General features: G+C 39.3%; 1 protein-coding gene across 1 annotated transcript in view; it reads left to right on the top strand.

Annotated features, from left to right (window-relative positions):
• ANK3 (ankyrin 3, node of Ranvier (ankyrin G)) overlaps nt 1-21,498 on the top strand; it is a 211,875-nt gene that overhangs the window by 90,524 nt on the left and 99,853 nt on the right. The window contains exons 9-17 of the mRNA XM_010567894.1: nt 2,546-2,644; nt 7,226-7,423; nt 9,410-9,508; nt 12,253-12,351; nt 13,624-13,722; nt 15,882-16,079; nt 16,602-16,700; nt 17,432-17,530; nt 21,168-21,365. Coding sequence (XP_010566196.1) covers nt 2,546-2,644; nt 7,226-7,423; nt 9,410-9,508; nt 12,253-12,351; nt 13,624-13,722; nt 15,882-16,079; nt 16,602-16,700; nt 17,432-17,530; nt 21,168-21,365 — 1,188 coding nt within the window. The remainder of the gene's footprint in view (nt 1-2,545; nt 2,645-7,225; nt 7,424-9,409; nt 9,509-12,252; nt 12,352-13,623; nt 13,723-15,881; nt 16,080-16,601; nt 16,701-17,431; nt 17,531-21,167; nt 21,366-21,498) is intronic.

Below are 21,498 nucleotides of genomic sequence, written 5' to 3'. Positions count from 1 at the left end.
CACAGTGGGAGTCCTGACATCACCTTAACAATAGCTATAGATCAGCTGTCCCAACAAGCACCTATATTGCATTGTAATGTTGTGTCACGCCATGTGATGCATCTGGAGGTAATGACTGCCGTGCGGACTAGAACAAGCTCTAGCTGGCCAAGCATGACTGCCTGCCACCTCCTGTGCCACAGGAACCTTGTCAGCCCTAGGCACAAGCCGAGGGGGCCAGGCACTGTGCTCTGGGGAGCACTGAAGTAGTTTTTAAGGGTCTAGTCTAGTGCATGAAGATGATCAAATGTGTCTCGTTCTCTGTGAGCTTGATATGTACTATCCATGGTATGGTGGTGAAATGAGTTGGGGGGCCATAAAATCTGGAAAATGTTCCCTAACTTACAGTTTTGTGCCTGATATCCTTGAGTATCTTTGATGTACCTGGAGAATATGATAATTATAGGAGGTAGGAAGAATGAACAGTCTAATCTACATGATCTTCAGCTCCTGCCTACAGGTCTCTAGTTACCTAGCCTTGCTGGTTTTTATTTTCTTTCCCATACATGTTTTTTCGTGTGCGCAATATTTTTATGTTAGTTGTTTACGTTCTGCTCAGTATTTGGTATGACCTTGCCTGTGGAAATTACTGGTATGAGAAATATGCATTACCTTTTCTAAACACTTGTGAAGCTACAGCAAAACATTTGCAACTCAGCTCATAAACGTACCATTCATGGGTTTTTATATCTTTTCTCTTTGTCTTTACTTACATATTTTGAGCAATACATCTTTATTTTGTGTAGTATCATTTTAACAAGATGCCCTTCCCTGTACTTCATGGGCTGAAATTACGGAAAGAAGCAGAAATGACATTAGCATTAGCTCCAGACGTGCCAGTAAGAACATAGTAGGCCAAACTGTGTTCATCTTGCGTGAACAAATGATTCCCTGAGTCCTGATGAAGTCAAGTCTGAACCAAAATCTTTTCTTCATCTACATCGAAAACATATGCCTTACTTTAAGTGGAAGAACATGCACAACAAGAACAATACAAGTTTTAAATGGGACTAGCAGAAAAAGTTAATTTCTGTCTGCTATCTTTCACAGGCTTATTAGGAGAGGGCAAGAAAGTAGAAGTAGGGGTGTGTAAGGCTCTCTGAATCACTACTTCCCTCTCTGCAGCTGCCCTCTACACTTTGCAGGCCTTAAGCTGATGTTTTAGTAGAGTGTAATGGTTTAGAAATTATCAAGAAAGAATATTGTAGTTATGCATGGAAACTATGTCTATGGAGATATCTTAATAGTACTTGCTACCATACAGAGGCAGACACAGATGGAGTGCCTGTGCACGAATTAATGAGCACAGGATGTGTCAGAAGGAATTTTAGATAATCTTTTTTACAAAAATGATGTGACATATATATATTTTAGACAATACAATATATGTGTTTTTAAGTGTGCCGGAAGACACTGGAAAAAAGCCCCTTCCTTTATAACTTGTATTTGGAAAACTAATAATCTTTCTTCTTTATTAGTTTCAACCTTTCTTATAAAGGCTTCTCTTTTGACATATTTAGTGAAAATACAATATTGTTTCTGTGTGACAGTATCTCCTGCATATTTGTTTTGCTTGTAAGAAATCAAATGTTTGCTCTTACTAATTCTGAAAACATTAATTTTTCTTCCTTATTTTTCTTGAAACTATGACATTACGATTTGTAACAAGCACTATGTCATGCAGCATTGAAAAACTCCATGTGACTTTACTCACAGTTACTCAAGGTATATGTGCTATCTTTCATCATAGCACTCATATACAGCAGATTACCTGAGCACTGTAAACAGGGTACAGGTCAAAGAATAATCAAATCAGTTTGGAATAACTCTGTTAATGTTAAAAAGAGTCATCTTCTTATTTAAAGAATGTATTTCTAATATGATGATAACTATTACTAAGCAAACTGTTCTAAAAGAGGTATTGACAGTACGCCTTGACTCTAGACAGGTCATTCAGCTGGAAGTCACACAAGTATGGTCTATATGACAAGAGGCAGAAGTTAATCCAACATACTTTTATCACCTGGGATTAAGGTGGTTTCCTCATCTGCTATACACCTCTCAAAATCAGTGTAATAAAAAAAGTCTAAGTAGGAAAGATTTTTTTTTTTCCTCTCAGACAAAAGGACTATTCATGACATCCATTGACTTTGATGCATACTGACAAATGAAAGACCCAGTTTTCTCAAAGGCATGCAGGCAAAAAGTACCTGCAGTGCAATCTCTTTTTCTTGTATGTGTATTTACCACTTTACTGCATGTACAGTGAGGGCCTGTAAGTAGCCCAGTGCATGATCACCAGTTTGATATGACTATTTACATGTTTAGAAAATCAGAGCCAGAATGTACTCTGTCCATTTGAATAAACAGGTTCAGCTGTTCAGTTGTGTAAAAGCAGCATCCTGCAGGAATTAATTAGTTTCTTAGGACATCATAGGTCTTTATGAACGTGCACAAGATTTTACTGTGTCTGAAACTAATCAATTATAATACTTGTGTCCCACAGGATGGGTTGACACCCCTCCACTGTGGAGCAAGAAGTGGCCATGAACAGGTTGTAGAAATGCTGCTGGATCGTGGTGCCCCTATTCTTTCCAAAACCAAGGTAACTGGTACTGTTTTCTGCTGGGATAATCCTTGTACTTTTTTTTAAATGTAATTCTACATGTCTTATATATTTCAGGGTTTGACAATAACTTTGCTATTTCATAGCTATTTAAAGTAACTGTGTGGGAGATCTCCAAAGTGAATGCCGTATGTAGTGCACGTCTGCATATGTAAAATGTGTTAAATTGAGATACACAAGAAAAGGTTTCTGTGCCAACCAAAAAGGCATGTGTGGTAACCCTACCCCTCAGAATTTCAGTAGTTGAAAATCTCTGTATCTATCCTGGAATAAATACATGGTGATTACGATACATCTTCATCTTGCACCAAATTACCCTAAGGCTAGAGTAGAGATAAGAGATAAAAATAGAGCAATGTGTCTTTGCAGAGACAGCTCATATTTCCTTAGGACTTAGCCTGATTACCAGTTTCTCCACTTTCTATCTCTCTACAGTTTATCATGCAGAATTCTTCACGGGAATTTCAAATCACCTGTGCCAGGGTGCGCAGGTTGCTTTGAACCCAAGGGTTGGCATTAAAGCACTCACTTGCCAGAACTCTTCTGGTGGTGGTCTCTGCTGTGCCATTATTGCTGATTTTAAATCTGAGTGCAGCAGCCTGCTTTGTAGCACCACTACAATCCATGACTCTCCCATTCAGGGTTGACGTTTGGGTTGTGCGGTTTGTTGAGGTTCTTTCCCAAGATAACCTTCCACTAAGTGTTTTCTCTCAGTCTGTAAGCAATGTATTTCCAAAAACATTTCTTGTTTCCTTCTATTATTTCTTTTCTCTCTTCTGTCATCATGTCTTATTCTGTCCCAGTGCCTTCTATATTCTGCTTTTCTTCTCCCTCTTCTTTGGTTTTTTTTTGTTTTTTTTTCCTCTTACTGGAATATTTTTAGCATTTGTTTTGGGGAGGTTGGCACCAGCTTTCCTCTGCTCAGTGAGTCATTGGCAAGTGCTGTCATGGGTAATCTGACAGACAGGATCCACCCATCCTTTGCATGTGGAATTTCCATGGACTCCCACAGCCCTGACTTGCAAACTTCATAAGCAGGGGGCGACAGCAAGGGGCTGTCTAGGAGCCCCTTGGGGCGCATCTCCACACCGCTGCCACTTTCAGAGCCTTGACCTCATACTCCAGGGAGTAAGGCTCTTCCACACTCTCTGGTAGCTCAATTAATTGCTTAAAGAAAAAAAAAAAGTAAAGCCCATTGCTTTGGTTTCCACTATCATAAATGTGAACGTCTCCTAAGGAACTGCATTTCTTTGTCTCGTGGATTTCATATTGTCAGGTATCATCCCTAAACTTAACCTGCTGTTCAAGGCCTGTGGGTTTTGAATTTGTTCCTCTTCCTGAGGAGATTCACACAGCCTGGCCCAGAGTTCACTAGCCAAAATCAGGCAGATGAGAACATGGGATAGTGGGTTTGAAATAGCCCAAGGCTGAAAGACACACTTTGGACGTTGACCTGCAGAGGCTTATATAAACACCTTCAGCAAACTGGGAACCTCCTCTCTGAAAGAGGGAAAACTATGTTATGTGTTAAAAAGTGAACAGAAGAAAGTGCAGAGCTTCCTGAGTTTCCCTCTGATGTGTTAATTCTACTATTTTCAGAAGGTAAGCTAAGAAGTAGCAGTACCTCTGAATGACATAAATGAATCCATTCAGTTGGCACTAAACTACAGTGCTGTCCACTGCAAAAATAAATGCCTCCATTCTCTTCAAATTAAGTCATATATTATTGGAAATAGGGCACATCTTTGAAAGAATTTGAACTTCACAAAGTTTTCTCATGTTATATAAAACTCTTTCAGAAGAATAACCAGACTGCAGTTCGATAGCTATTTCTTGCTAGAGATTGTTTAGTGTAGTGATGACCCTTTTTTGCACTGGAATAACCTTAGATTTATTTTCAGGGGAGGCAATGACCTAATGGATTATCTGGGGGTTTCTACAAGCAAAAGGAAAACCGAGTTCTAACCCTGAGCATGCCAATGATTTTCTGTGTGAGAAATGACATCTCTGTGTATCGATGTCCATCTTTTTTAATTACTGTTTTTCCAGGCTTGTTTGTTTCTTTTCCTTTTTTTTTTTCTTTTTTTTTTTTTCCTCCCTAGAGTTAATGGTACTTTCCCTTATTAAAGTCCTTTGGCAGAGCTACAAAATAAGCTATGTATCACTGATAATTTTATGTTTGCCCAGTCAGGCATTTGATACTCTATTTCATCTCTGTGGTCCTCTTCTCTTCTCTCTCTCTTTTTTTTTATGGTATCATGTGACTGTCAACATCTTTGATTAATCTTGAACTTCTTCACCTTTTAATATTTTCTTGGCAATCTTCATAAAAACAGTAATATAACAGTGCTTATATAGTGGCTCCATCCTGAAGTACCAAACACACTTCTTACGGTCCTTGGTGGATTGTCTCTCACAACATGGATATGGGACAGGAGAACATTGTTATGTGTAATATTTTTATGTTAAAAGTCAGAAGACAAAGGCATTGAAATATTAACTGACTTGTGTAAGATTGTAGAGTATCTTCTACTGTAACTGAATTAAGGGCAAGCCTGGTTTAGGTCATAACAACAGACAATATTGCAATAATGTTTTGTCTTCATCAACTTCTTTAGTATCCAGTCTTGTCTCTTGCTCTTTTGTGTAAAGTGTGGCTAGTTGCTCCACTTTTCTCATCCATGACAAATTTTAGTCAAGCATCTTGCTGATTTTCCCAAACCGATGTGTGGCTGCTCTGCTTCTTCCCTACTTTTCCATCAATGTCAGCCTCTTTTGTACAAGTCTCTTCTATAGAGGAGTCCCATGTCATCTTCTCAATTTCCTACTCCATTAAAAAGTGTGGTTTATTGGCTGTTATTGTGAAGAATGACACTTTTCACCTGAAGGATCCTTCTTATAAAAATGGAACAGAACAGTGTATAACGTTTCATGATTTTTTACTATCACCTAAAAAGCATCATCAGTTATAAACTGTTATCAGGAGGGCTTGGTGACTGAGGGGAATTAATCTTTTTTTATTCTACTGTTTAACTACAGTAGAAGACAGTGAAAACATTTAAAATGCATTGCTAGTAAGAAGCTTCTATGCAGATAATTGCTGTAGTAGCCTTTGAGAATGGGAGAGAGGCTTATCCAAGCCAACATAAATCACAAGTGAGATGCCCATGAGATAATCTTACTTGAAAGATATAATTGTGTCCACAAATGTCTGCTTCTCAGCACTGAATATAAACTGCTTTCAAATTCTGACAGTATTAGCCTGTTTGCTTTCACCGTCCTTCTTCCATGTCACTTTTTAAAATTATTTCACTGTGTATTTCCACCTTTATTTTGAATGTTTGTTATTACTGTTATGATAGGGAAGGGAGAAGAAAGAAATCATCTGTTTCAGAAAGCCTGAGATCTCAGCTGGTTTTACATTGCTACTTTGCCTTTGCTAACTGCAGTCACATGAGGGCACTACATCAGTGAGCAAGAGTTTCAGTTTCTTTATGATGGCAAACATAGTGCACTGTGAGTCATTTATAGATGATATACTATTGTGTGTTACCAGAAAAACTCCTGCACTTGAATCTAATTTTGGCATTAGAGGGACCAAGTAAGAAAAAAAAAAAAAAAAAGAATACAAATGGAAGAAGGTATGTTGAGGTTTATCTAAGGAGCTCATGTACCTCTGCTAACAAGACCTCTTTCATTCTGGCATATTTTTTAATCTTTTGTCATGAAATAGGATCAGTCCTTTAAAGTTCTGAGAATTATTTCTCTCATGTTTTGACTCTGGAAATGTAATATATGTTGCCACCTTGTTGATTAACCATTGTAAGCAGTGCAAGAAACAATTCTTGATACAGGTTTTGTTCCTAAACATGAATCTCTCAGATGTTTCCCTGATGAAACAGAGTTTTACCACTGCTGCTGGTAGGTCACATCATGGGGGTCTCATGCAGATTTCTTTAGCCCGGTTGCATTTGAAATTTTTGCTGTTGTACCAATGTTGGCTGGGAAGAATGGTCTCCACAGGGGTGTAATGTGGTGTAAGGCATGTGTACAACCCAAATTCAGGAAAACACTAGTGGAGGGATGAGGGAAGGTTGTAGTGATTACTGAGTGATGCTCTAACCTGCTCTCTCATGCTTTGTATATGCAGACTACATTAGAGTGGTGAGTTTAATGCAGCTTTTAAAACCAGCAAATTTCCTGGCTAGGGTATTAACAGTCACAAAGTGCTATTCTTCACATAACTCATCTAACTAGAGCAACTTATCTGAGCCATGCTGGCTGATATAAGCTATGTTTAGAGCATTGCAGGTATGGTATGACTTTTTTTTTTTTTTTTGGAGAGCTGCCTACAAACTCTAACCAGATAAGGTCCAAATTCCACGTGGCTTTTGCCAGAGTAAGAACCCTTGTTGTTACGCTGAACATGTTAAGTTTATTTTGGGTGCTCTCTAGGCTTGTAAAATTCTTCATACAACAAATGCTCTAGGAACAACGCGGAGGAGTTTAATTTCTCTGACCATCCTGTAACTCATCAGTCTCGGGTCTTTTTGTTCGCAGAATGGTTTGTCTCCGTTGCACATGGCAACACAAGGAGATCATCTAAACTGTGTTCAGCTTCTGATTCAGCACAACGTGCCTGTAGATGATGTCACTAATGACTATCTGACTGCGCTGCATGTTGCCGCCCACTGTGGCCACTACAAAGTTGCCAAGGTTCTCTTGGACAAGAAAGCTAATCCTAATGCCAAAGCACTGGTGAGTACACAGCGGGTTATTATTCACAGCTAAACATTCTTCCAAAGTTGTAGTGAGACTTATTTGAGAGTTATTTTCTGCCTGCTGATGGTTGACAGTGAGGATATGTTGTATTGCTACAGCCCAAGAGAGGATGCTCGAGGTTCAAAGTGTTGATTATGTATCATGCAATCAGAGCAGACCTTTGCTTATGGACAGTCAACAGTGATTTATGAATTTCTAGTGTAACTAGAGCACTTTTGCCTGCTGGTGGCTTGTTATGATTCTGAATAGATGAAGCAGCTGCAGACGTAACTGCTGTAGTTTTTGGTATGGAGAGAATTCTCATTTTCTAAATGTTTGTAAAGAGAAAAAAATCAGCAATGTTTAAAACTGAGAGAATTTTTATTAGCTCTCAAAGATGTGAAACAGTAAAAAGTAGGAATGAGTTACATAATGAATATTGGGGTATTTTATAATTATGTCAATGGAGTCATATGCCTTTCTACTTTAAAAACTTCAGCAATGAAATCTGTTAGTGCCATTAAACTGCATACAAACTGAATGCATTAATGCATTTTGTTCAAAATTATACTTGCAATCCATTGTTTTTAAAATGTCTTTTTGATTTGTTCTGCAATAACTGTTCCAAACAAATTTACATTCTGACATTGATTGGGTTCACTGTTGGTTTCACAGCCTGATGGTACTAACTCATTCAATTCCTCAAATATTATGTGAGCTCCTGAAACCATCACAAGCCAGGTGGAATTGACTCCCTTGAAAACAGGACAGGCTCCATAATTCCTTCTCTCAGCCCCTCTGTTTTTTGTGTCAGATCAACCTGTCTTCAGATGTCTTTGGTCAAGGTATTACGATATAAGGGTTTTGTGCAATGTAACCAGCAAGCAGGGACACTTGTAGGCCTGCAATATTTATTTTTGCCTTCTGAAATAAGCAAATCATCATCAGGTTTAGCTTGTCAGAGTTGTTGGCAGTGGCCTGTCATTGGTCTGGTAACCTAGCCACAAATTTCCTTTTCCCCTAAATCTGTTGGTGTTTCCTTTTATTCTGTCCTGACCCCACTCAGGATGATTAAGTAGAAGGAGCCTGACTGCAGTATCTGGAGCTCGAGCTCACTCTTCCCTGAAATACATCTGAGCTTACTCTGGACGTTGTCCACTGCTCACACTTAACTGGAACAGACAATTGCACTGACCTCATGTTACAAAAGCATATGATAGTCTTTACTATATGGCAGGTAAAAAAGCTAATTTTGATCAGATTTGAGGGACCAGTTCTGTCAGCTGTTTTCAGAATTGTCCTGCAAAGGGTTTTTTGATGAATATACGGAACGGCATCAGCATTCAGTGCTCTAATGTTACTGTACCAGTTGCAGGTGCTCTGGACAGCTTATTTGCCTGTTTTACTTGTTTTCCGTTATATCATCTCACGCTAAATAAGATGGTAGTTTTAAATGTTCACTCTGCTGCACACACAATTTTTTTTAAAGAAGGGGGCAAAATAATTGTAATTACAGTAAACTGGCAGGTGATGAATGAAAAAAAAAAAAGTAGTAAGATTAGTTTGAAGAAGAACCAAATGCCAGAGCTTGTAAAGGTAAAGTGTTTTTTTTACCAGCAGTTCTGAAAAGTCAAAAGAAAACCAACCCACCCCAACCCTCAAAAAACTCCAACAAAAACCACCACCCAGTTAACAGTGAATATGCTAAGCAAAAAATGAAGCTTTGATAGTTTTAGGTGAACTGAGAATTTTTAAAAAGCAATTATTTATTGGAATGGGCGATAATTAAAACTGGCTGTATGAAATACATCTTTTTCTTTTTAGAAGTTTTTTCTCTCTTTTACATGAAAACTTCAGTGCAGCCAAAACAAATGTGGGAGGTGTTTTGTTAAAACAGAGGAATGTTTTATGTGAATTCCATACCCAATTCTACTTTTTAATGACATACACAGTATCAAAAAGTATGTTCTTTCTCGTTTACAGAATGGTTTCACACCTCTTCACATTGCCTGCAAGAAGAACAGAATAAAAGTAATGGAACTTCTTCTGAAGCACGGTGCATCAATTCAAGCTGTGACTGAGGTAAGAAGTGGTCTTTTCATATTTGTCTTTGTTTTTCCTATAAAATTCATTGTAACTGTATTGATTAATATTTGAATATTTCTGAAGGAGCATGTAGCAATCAAGTCAACAATTATTTTCAACTAGGTATTACCAAATAATAAAATAAATACCAATAATAAAACTGAATAATAAAGTCAGTTGCCCTAATGGATCACAACACCCAAACAATTGTTATACTTTGGGAATACAGTAGGAGTAACAAGTGAAACGTAACAGATTAAAATTTTTAAAAAGATCTATCATTTCTGCCAACCTTTGCCTGTAATTTAATGCACTGAAGATGAAATTCACCCTGTTACGGAGATCAAGGTGAAGACTGCTTCACTCAAGTCCTATTCTGAAAGGTGGTTTAATTCAGACCTTGTTTTGGCTTTCCACACAGAAGTTATGTTCACCCACCATCACAAGTCATCACAAATCAGCTCGACAGAAATCAATATGCTATTACTTCAGTCAGCATGAAATAGTCTCCACCCAGTTATTGGCACAATTTAGACATTAATTAAGTACCTATGGAAAATTTGGGTTGTCTATGTGTATGTATATTCTACTAAGTTAGGAGGAAAGGTCACGTATAGGAATGTGTGACCACTGTGGAAGAAGCCATTTTAGAAAATGATAAACAATTCCATTGAGTAAACAAGGTAGAACTGGGAGCAGTTCACCTCCCCAAAATGGAGTTTCATTTGATGCATGGGTTTTTGTTCCAACTATTCAGTAACAAACCATACAGCTCCCTTCCTGGCTTTCTTGAGAGAGATCAGGGCCTGCCCTTGCTCCAGCTCACGTATCTCCAGACGAGTTGTTAAAAACCATGGGGGCTGTAGATGCAGCTTTCAGAGTCTAATGTGAAGTCATGCTAGCAAATGAGTGAGAAGCACAAAGAGAACCTTAACAGATGTGATGCCTGTCCTGTAGAAGAACTATTTATTCAATTTTATCCCTCTTAAATGCAAATTAAGAGAATGAAAGCAACAGCAACACTTAACTACACTGTCTCGTGTGAGTGAACCAGGTTAACAGTCTGATCTGTACCCTCTGAATTGCTTTTTCAAGTAAAAACTTCCCAAAAGCAAGAGCTCTTCCTTTATTTCCTGTTGCTGCCTCCCCAGATCTCACATGATCTCAAACCACATTTGACTGCATCTGTTGAGATTCATCATGGTACTTTATTGCAGGGCTCTACCTTCCTGCTTGCTTCTTTCAGTGGTTGTGTATATGCTAACAACCTTTCAAGGCAGAATTAGGAGTTGGTACTCAGCACCCATACATAAGCTGCTATTTCTCTAGGCGGAAAGAAAGTTTATATCTGGCCATCAAAACAAATTGGCCGGAAAGCTTCAGAGTATTCCTCCACAAAGAAATCTGAGAGCAAATGAGTGTTGGTTGCTAGATGTGAATAAACAATGCAAATGCAACAAGAGGAAACTACTAAATGTCACAAATAGTCACTCTTGCATATAAACTCTTTATTAAAGGTAATGCTTATTACCTTTTTCTGTGGTAAACGCTGGTTTCCAGGTAGATTCCATACTTCCATTTGTAGATACTGCACCTTTTTTTTCAGCTGCAGGCTTGAATCTCTGCAGTATGAGTTCGTGTTTATGGTCAAAGATGACACACATGCGTTGTATTTCCTGCAGTCTATTATTTTACAAACATTTACTAAATTATGTGAAAGAGAGAAAAGAAGTAACATACTCCAGCAGTTATTCTGCCTTCTTGCTCATGTTTGCTGTTCTGCATGACAAAGGAACAGAAGTGTGTTGTCCTTAACTCTACCCTCCTGGGACTTGTTTACATCTATGAGGAATCTGCCTAAATCAGGGGATTTCCAGAGATCCACTGATCTTTCTCCTTCTCTTGGTGGCAAAACCTCCTTCTGCAGCCTCTGGCTGACTGTTGGTACAGCTGTGCAGAAGCAGCTCTGAAAAAGCTTCAGGGTAGTTCTACATGGAAAAATATTAACTATTGATTGAATTTCTAAAGCTAAATCCTTGAGGTCATCCCCTGCTAAATGGCTGCTCCCTTTTTTCCTCTTTCCTTCTCTCTCCCTCTTTCCCTCCAGCTGGTCTTTTATATCTTGTATAAGGGCAGTGGTGCAGATTTGTGATGGTGCCAAAAGGTGCTGAGGGAAGGGGGAATTCTCTTTAGCCCATGTCGTTTGTGTCTGTGCCTCTCTGGCTGGATGCCACAGTTTTGAATTCCCTTTCTCCTGGAGAAACAGTGGGGATGGAGCTCACCACTAAGTTCCATAGACCATTTGTTCATCCACAAGCAACTGGATTTGGTGGGGACAATGGACATTGCATCTTTTTTGCATTAGCTGAATGTTCCAAAAAGTCTTATCTTTGTACTGGGAATGCTTCTACCCTTTTTCTTTTTTTTTCCTGGTCCAAGATGATATTTAGCAAAAACTTAAGGAAGAAATCTTCGTTAGCTATAGTTGATTTTAGTTGATGAAGAATTACTGAATTCCTAGAATGTGTTTATGTTTGCTCCTGAATCATACTCATAGGTGTTTCTAATTCTGTGTGCCCTTTAGTTTAAGCATGTGTATATGTTTTTGAGAAGATGAGATCTTCTCAGAAAAGCAAGCACTTGGGCTTACTTACTTTAGAATAACTTACATTTTCCCCATGGCATTCTTGTAAAGGAGTGTGGAGGTAGGAATTTAAGTTTGATTTTGGTTTGGTTTCCAGTCGGGCCTAACTCCAATCCATGTTGCTGCCTTCATGGGACATGTAAATATTGTATCGCAGCTAATGCATCATGGAGCATCACCCAACACTACCAATGTGGTGAGTAACAGGTTTCCTTTCAGCATGGCAGAACTGTGAATACATTATAATATCTGGGAGCAGCACTGTTGTGAAGTGCCTAATTCTGGTGTTCACCATCCACCTCCATAGCAGTCGTGGCTCCTACTGGAGTCATGGGAAAGTGCAACCTGCTGACTCCTACTTGGGACATCCTTGACAGGTTGAGGAAACCTCAAAAGAGTCTGACCTTAAGCAGACTGTATTCTTTTTATTTTCTGAAGTAAAGAGCGAGAACACACTGTAGCTTCTCATATGTAATTTTTGAGATGTGTACTTGACTGTTGAGCACTGTTTTCCCCAGACCCCAGGGGCCTACCATTTAAGGAAAGTTCTGCTGTTATCAACAGATTGCAGCAGATTGTTGGGACATATTGCCTGTGTCCATACAGCCGTACAAGTGTGCTTTTCTACTGGATGTGTACTGTGTGCCCCAAGGCTCCCAGGGCATGTGTAAAAACTGAAGTCATTGTTAGGTGGATATTTGAAAGTTGGGAAATGGGGGGAAAGTAGAAGCTCGTTGTTTCTTTTTAACAGTTTGGCCTCAAAATCTCCCTTTTGCATTCCATACACAGGTGCAGTTAGAAGACAATCTTTTATTCAAGTCTTCATCTGTTAAGTCTATTAGATTATATAAAAATGCAACACTATTTGTAAATTAGCAGGTGTTATATTGATGTCTGAAAATGTAGGAAGCGGTTTCCCTCCTGAATTTATTCTGGTTTCCTTGGATTTGTCTTTAAATAAGTCCATGAAGCCTTAGATTAATGTACTCGGGAATTATTTTTTTTCCTGTCGTTCAGTCATCTCAGTGCTTGTCAGATAACAAGTGATAGTAGGGGCACAGGGCATAGCAGGAGGAAAGCCAAATATATGTGTATCTGAATATACAAAATTTGCAATAAATTGTTTGACTAAATTAGGCTCTATTTAAATGGATGTTATTTTTAACACTGTTCGTAAAATGCTAGTAAAAACAAAAATTGCACTGTCTCTTTTCAGCAAAAGACTGGTGGCAAAGGCACTATTGTGTTGGGAATCTGACCCTGAAATAAACTGGTTTGTAGCATACAGCTAAGAGGTCAATTATTGACTTAATCTCCCATCTTGCTCACAGACAACTACTACAAAATATTCTAGTGGAGATTATTCTGAACTGGGTCGCCAGTATTTTTGTATTTATGAAACATGTTTGGGTTTATTTTTCCTGCAGTGTGTGTTTAATGATATTTTGTTTTTACTGCTGCATGCTAGAGAGGAGAAACGGCGCTGCACATGGCTGCCAGGGCGGGCCAAACAGAAGTCGTTCGATACCTGGTACAAAATGGAGCCCAGGTGGAGGCTAAAGCTAAGGTAAGGTGATGGTCGAGGTATAATAACCCTAGATTATCTATATTTAACAAAGCAAGGAATCACATTCATCTTGCATGTGTCTTTCGGGAAAAGGAGATGAAGCCAAGGGCCTGGGTGTAATGACCACTGGTACTTTGTTACGTACCCTTTTACTGTAGTCACCAGTGATCTGTATGTAAGAGAGAAGGCAGGAGATGTCAAGTTAATACCATGCCCCTTTTTTTGTCAGCTTTTAATATAAACTATTATGCGTTTGAAGAGTTTTCTTTTGGGGTGGGAATCAAGGAGGGGGAGGAATACCTCAAAGCTGCTTTTATTTCTGCAAAACTGTAAACCCTAGGCTGCTGGTGTTTCCAGTCATGTCCCTAAAGCATCAGCCTGTATGCATTCAAAAATAATTGTACTTCTAATGAACGCCTCCTAAAGTAAGGAGGCACAGTAAGGGGATGTAGCTTAGGGCTGGAAAGAAGGAACGGACCCTATAGAAACAATTGCAACTGAGGGAGATAAGGGGGAAGGAAAAAGGAATGGTCAAGAGCCACTGAAGAAACATACAAAATCCAGGAAACAGACAGGGGAATGACATAAATGAATGCAATAAATAGCAGTCTTAATAGGTAAAACCAGGAAGACTTTTTTTTTTTTCAAGTAGTGATTAAATGAATACAATTTCAAAGAAATCTATTTTTCATTGTGGAATTACCATCTGTGAATTGGTTCACAAATAAAGTGACTAGTAAGAATATCTACTTATAAGGAACTCTTGACTAAATATTTATAGCAGATACACTTCATATCTGCAAGCAGTCTGACAAGAGAAGTGAATCATGTGGTCTATAAATCTCCAAAGACAGCCTTGAAAGTGAACAGCTCATGCTCAGAAGCACAGTCATGCAAATATTTTCTAAGTGATTTCATGCAATGAATTAATTTGTGCAAACTGCCATTGCCTGTGATCAATTTGTTATCATAAATAACAACTAAATACAAGTAATAGATTATACACCAGTGCTAACATCAGCCGTGAGAAATTTGTGGGAAATGGGCATAAACTGGAAACATTTAAGAACCACAAAGGCTCTCCACCAGTCAGAGGAGAATTTCCCTGCTGAGGAGCAGCATTCACATCCTGATGCGCTCTCATCCTAAATCCCAAAGGTGTAAAATCACTATTGTAGGATGGGCATGGGCAGAAGTCTTCCTGGCAGAGAACGTCCCAGAACTACTCTGCTGCAGGACATGGGGTAGCAGTGCTCAAAAGGTAGGAAATTCAGCAGGGAAAAGTGGGGAGAGAAAGATGTTTGAATAGATTTGTGAGGAATACGAAAAAAATAAAGTCACAGGCTTTGTTGGCCATACTGTTGCGATACTGTGCTTAATTCAAAGTTTGTACAACTGAGAATGGGGAGGACAAAAATACAAAACGAAATAATGAATAAGGAAGAAATTATCTATTAGACACTCAGAACAAGGTCACAGACAACCACAATATTTTCACAGAAGGAAAATAAATAAACAATGAGACTCATGACAGGGCAACTTAAAACCATTAGGATTATTGTGTTCTGAATGAGCAGTGAGAAAACGACAGTGAATTTCAACACCACGCTTTATCTTCAGTTACATCCACTGTAAGGTTATCTGCAAAATACCAAACAAATCATTGACCAGTAAAAAAGCACAGAATATGATACTTAATGCAAGTTACTAGGCAGTAATATGCTAAGCACCTCAGGTCATCCCAAACAACTGATTGAGTTGTTAAATGCTGCTGGGAATCATAAAAAACATCAAGATGTGAGGAACAGAGCTATGCATTTGCTGCATTTTAAGAAAGGTCTCAAATTCAACAGGAAACTCAATGCACCTTAGTGGCAAAGCAAAGTGAGGCAAAACCAGAAGAAGAAAATTGATCAGTTTATTGACTGTTATGGATTATGTACCTGTCTAGAATATTTTGTGATGCATCAACAAAGCACAAGATACCTTTATTATATGACAAAGGGAAAGCCAGCATGCAATATTCACTAGGTAAGACCTCAGTAGAATTAATGCTCTTCTGCAATTTTGAAAAGCGATAGAATCTGAGCAAATATTTTCTGTCAAAATATGAGCCTTAGTTTTCTTATGTAGGAATGTGCTGTTTCCTTTATGTTTAGGATGACCAAACACCACTGCACATTTCTGCTCGACTGGGAAAAGCAGATATAGTACAGCAGCTGCTACAGCAAGGAGCATCTCCAAATGCAGCTACAACATCTGGCTATACACCCCTGCATCTTTCTGCTCGAGAAGGACATGAAGATGTAGCTTCTGTTCTTTTGGATCATGGTGCATCTTTATCTATCATTACCAAGGTAAGGGAGTTGCAAAAGTGATAGCGTCAACAGTAAAATATACCTGTAGCAAGTGCCACTTGTAAATTAATTGCTGCAAGAGTCATATATGCATACGAATAATGTAAGAATAAACTACATTTTGTTAAAAGAGTACAAAGCTTCATGCTTTTACCTCAGAGCCTGATGTATAACATATCCCAGTGATCAGACATGCATTTTCTTGGAACGAAAGGAATGCAGGGCAGAAATTCCTGATGGGAGTTGATAAGCTGTTACGCAGCCTTGTTCTTGGGTCTTTGGTGGTGTGAAGAAAGGAATTGACTCTTCCCTTTTTACAGTTGTTTTAATGTAGACAGGGCTTTGCCTTGCAAGGGAGGGCCTCCAGACCTGCCAGGGCAGTTGGGAATCTGCAGACTTGCTGTCTGTACTCAGGACTATGTAAGGGCACGGATGCAAACAGCAGTATCCTTGTAGATCAGAGACAAACCTTACACTGAAAAAGAGTGCACGAGGCTGCTATATAACTGCTTTCTCTTACAGAAAGGATTTACTCCTCTACATGTGGCGGCAAAATATGGGAAAATTGAGGTAGCCAACCTTCTGCTTCAGAAGAGTGCATCTCCTGATGCTTCTGGAAAGGTAGGATGGAAGAAGCCACTGCCACTTGCACAGCAAATATCTAAATGCACATGATATTCTAATAATATCCTTCTACCTACTTACCATCACACTAGTATCCACAGCCTGGGTTTAACTAGAAGGGGTTTCATGTAATATTCCAGTCCCCGTTGGGGCTGCCAAGAGCCAGCAAACTCTTGACACAAGTGACTTTTATTGTCGTTAATTGACAACAAAATTATGTCCTCTCTGTACCCAGCCAGGGGAATGGAGACAAACCTTCCTGCCCAGACTATTTACAGTCCTTATCAGAGTATTAAGGCAGCTGGCTCTGCTCCCCCAGGTGTCATGACAGGGGGAAAAGCCTAGAAGGACCTCAAGCTTTTTAAACTAGCCCAGCTTGGATTTTTACAGATCCAAGGGACAGTTTACTTATCCACTGCAGTAAAAGAAAAACATTGCCGAGGGTGTGACCTCGGGGTCAAAATTCCTCACCTGCTCTGTCCTGGGGGCAGCACAGTTACGTGCTTCTCTGCTCATCTTCCCCGGGAAAAGTGAAAAGAGCTTTCACAACTCAGTAAGGATTTTCAAATCTCTGTTTTATTTTTTATTCTAAAGTTATCAAAGACTCTGGATACATGAATGAATAACCAATGTGTTTTTTCACCTTATCTACTCTGATTTTCCAAACTCTTAAGTTTTCCCTGCAGAAGGTCTGTAACAGCACTTGTTTGTTCTGCATGTGTTTTTAGAGCGGTTTAACTCCACTGCATGTAGCTGCACACTACGATAATCAAAAAGTGGCACTCCTACTGTTGGACCAGGGAGCTTCACCTCACGCATCTGCCAAGGTACAAGTACTGGCCACTCTGGGGGAACAATATGTAGGATTTTTGTGTCACTTTATATTTCCCGTCTAGGCTGTATGTGCTTGCAATTACAGGGGGCTCAGTGACCTTGTTTATTAATGTCTCACAACCACATAAAGCTGTTAGAATAATTCTGCAGGTGAATAAAATAGCAGTAAAAAAGCAAATATAGATATAGAAACATTTAAAATGTCTAGTTTCAATAAAATTCAGTCTTGGCAAATACTGAGCCTTGCTTTCACTTGTCCGATCTCCTTAGTACCTTGTCCAAGCCAGCCAACTTTCTATCATTGCATCTTAACATCTGTGCAGGGCAAGCTTGGAGTTAATGCTTTGCTACACAAGGGTGGCTCTCCTGTGTCGTGCCACAGGATTACTTCTGACGTGTGATATGTTTCTCAGTACAACGTATGTGATTATTAATGTGCTTCACAATACTTCTACCACAGGGTAAATGGACTGGTGAGAAAATAAAACTACTAGTCACAGGCCTGCTTTGATTGCAATTACAGTAGGCAAGACAACACTAGTGTAAGATTTCAGGGGACGTGAAAGAATAAATATTTAAATGTATTCTAGTTCTGAGTAGAAGAAAGAATTTAGAGAAGCTTAAAGTGTCTATATCTTTTGTGGATCCTAGTTTTAAGTGTGAACCAATAACCGATAGTTGGACAACAACAATAAGTAAAACAAGGTGGAAGCATATGTAGGTTCAAGTGGGCTAAGTGCAGTGTAAATATCTCATCTGAAACAACCCAGATACATTCCTAAAATCACTGCAAAAAACACTCTGGAAAATGGAGAGCTAGTGGAAAAGCCAGTATCATAGATAGACAGACAACTCTCCTTGATTGCCTTCCTCTCACACATGACTGAATACAGCCATAACACTACAGGCCTTCTGCATGGCTGAAGAAGAGGATAGAGTCTGTCATACATGGTAGGTCCCAGAATTTGTGGTGCAAAAGAGAGGAAAGTTAAATAAACGTGGACAGCCAGCAGCAACGGCACAGTTTAAAATCAATAATGTCGATAGTGGCAATCTGCCAGAGCAGTGCCTCAGGAGGTGAACTGGAGTGATCTCTGATCTTCTACTACTGCAACACAGCACTCTTAAATGCCACCGTGGGGAAGAAAGGGCCTCCTGAAGAGGATGAGAAGACACTGGCTCAGTTTTCACTGAAAGAAACTGCCAGTGGAAGCTGTGCATCCTGTAGGGGCAGGGATTGCAGCAGCCACTGCCAAGGGCTTGGGAAGTCCAAACCAAGGTGGAAGCGCTATAGACTGTGGTATAATATTATGCAAACTCATGTGTCAGGTCACCTTAGCTTCCCCATCTGTAACGGAACAGTTTTGCTGCTGCCACTTCAGGCCTTCAAGTGCCAGCTGTAAGTCTTCCTAAAAGAAAGCATTTGTTAGTATTCTGCAGCAAGTGAGCCACAGCAACACTGAGTAAAAGCATCAATACTAAATAAAATTAACGGCAGCATGTTTGTTGCTTTAGGCACCCACGGTGCAGTCATTTGAAAGTTGATGTTGGTAACAGCAGATGATTTCCCGTTTCTTTTGTAAATGTAGTCTAATAAATAAATGTGGTATGTCATATCTCATCATTGGCTCCACAGTTAGTTTTTTCTGTGACACTCCTGTCTTTAACGCTGATTTTAAGAGTGGCTCATTAGTCTGGTCGGGCAGCATTTGCCTTGAAGAGTGATCGGTGAAAGAGCATGGAAAATAGCCATGTACAGCGCTGTGGTACAAACAGTTATTCTGATGAACGATTCTCTTTTTTATAGGCAAAAATTAGGCTTGTGCCTAATTTTAATTTGGCATCCACTTCACAATACTTCTCTTGCTCTCCGTCCCACCCCCAAAGCCTTGGTTTTTCTCTATTGCTTCATCTTTAACCATTTTCCCTTTTTACCTCTTCCTTCCACCCAGAATAACACAATACCTGTCCTTCCAGATTTCTCCATTCCGTTCTGCGTCTATGCATAGTGGCAGAGCACAGCCCGTATGAGGAGAAGATGCAGACTGAGACTGAACTGAATTTCAGCTTTTATTTTTCAGCTTTCTTTTTGCCTTCTCTTGGCAACCTGCTGCTTTCCATTCCACTGAAAGCAACGTATGCCCATTTCTGAGAAAAAGGCTTGAAAAATGCACTTTTTATTTTACAAAATATACATAAGCTCCATTTAAAATACACAGAGTTTAGCATATATGCAAGATTTAGCATGTAGTATTTAGGATTTAGTAGGTGCTTATGTGGCAATGCTGTTTTACATGTCAGTATCGTGCAGAAAGTCTAAGGGAGACGATTGTGTTTGTTTTTCCTGAAGCATTTTATCTTCAAAGGGAAAATTCAGTGGCTCTATACTTCCCTTATTAATTGTGGCACTGTGTTTCCTGGGTGTCATTTTGAAGTATCTTAGTATCCAAGGTCTGAACTGAATCTGAATTGAATTTTGAAGGTTACAGAACCTTTTCCACATGGAGTTAGTGCTGTGCATCTCTCACTTACAGATTACTGTTAAAGCTCTCTTGTAATCATTTGTGTGCCCCTGTTTATTCTTTGCTCCTACCTGCATCAGTTGTGACCTGCTTTCCTGTATAGTCCAGCCCCGCTGCCCCGTGGGGCGCAGGGAGGAGCCAAGCCAGGTGAACGCTTTGTGCCTTAAGGTAGATTTTATTGGGCTGTGTAATCTGACATGCATGTGGTACTTATGATACCGTACAAAATGGCTTATGCAGCTAGGGTCTTGTCCCCCCCGACCTTCTTCCTTAGGCACATGCATACATGTGCACATTTGCCATTTGCTTTACAATGAGGTTTAATACATTTTTGAAAGACAAAGTTCTTGATTAAACAGGTTTTGCAATCTGTACCAAAAGCTGGTCATACCTTAGTCAGTGTTTTGGTATTTGTGTGCTAATCAGTTATTCTTTATATCTATTTATCTATTTTCTGCCAAATCTATCCTTTTTTAGAATTATAAAATTTTATCATGCAACAGATACTGCATTTTTATTTTTAGTAGTGGGCTCAGTGGGTAGACATATTGGAAGGAATTAAAAAAATAAAGAATGCAAGACTGTAAAGTTATATGCTTTAATTTTCCCTTGATCTGAACAAAAACAGCCTGTCAGTAAGGCTAGGGTAAATGCTGCAGGAAAGGCCATATTTCATGTACATAAGGCTTTCACTCACACTGGGAAATGGGAAAGAAACCAAACAATAACAGCTGTTCTGAGTTACGAACACACATCCTGCTCTTCTGTTTGTTAAAGATTTTATATACATTTAAGGAAAACTAGCAAATGTCTGTGAAATGAAACTCAAATTGCTATTGCTATAGGTTGTGCTCTTCTGAACAGATATTTTTTTCCCAGATTTGAAAGTTTCTTTCAGAATCCTCCTATTTGTAGCAGTACTTTCAAAACCAGACTGCTTAAAGCTCTGATACATTCATTTGTACAACTAGTTAATATTGTATTTGACTGTGTTTGTCAGAATTTTTAGAACTGATTACTTAACTTTCATAGAGTTGGGTAGGTACAGGAAAGTAATTTATCCCATTGTTTAATGAGTAGCTTGCAATGAAGTGCTTTCTGTTGACAGAATGGCTATACGCCACTGCACATAGCTGCCAAGAAAAACCAGATGGACATAGCAACTACACTGCTGGAATATGGTGCTGATGCCAATGCTGTAACCAGACAGGGTATTGCCCCTGTACATCTTGCCTCTCAGGACGGCCACGTGGACATGGTGTCATTGCTTCTTACTAGAAATGCTAATGTAAATCTCAGCAACAAGGTAAGTGTTCCCCCTGCTTGGTGCTAAGGCAATAAACAAACACGGTGATGAGAAGGATAGGGGCCTGCAGTTCAATTTTGTCAGCTGTGATGCTGCACGCTTTGAAAACCACTGCAGGTGTTTGAATACACAT

The sequence above is a fragment of the Haliaeetus leucocephalus genome, unplaced genomic scaffold, assembly GCF_000737465.1.
Source record: "Haliaeetus leucocephalus isolate CR32 unplaced genomic scaffold, Haliaeetus_leucocephalus-4.0 Scaffold229, whole genome shotgun sequence".
NCBI lineage: Eukaryota > Metazoa > Chordata > Aves > Accipitriformes > Accipitridae > Haliaeetus > Haliaeetus leucocephalus.
This window is presented reverse-complemented; position numbering and strand designations above follow the sequence as displayed.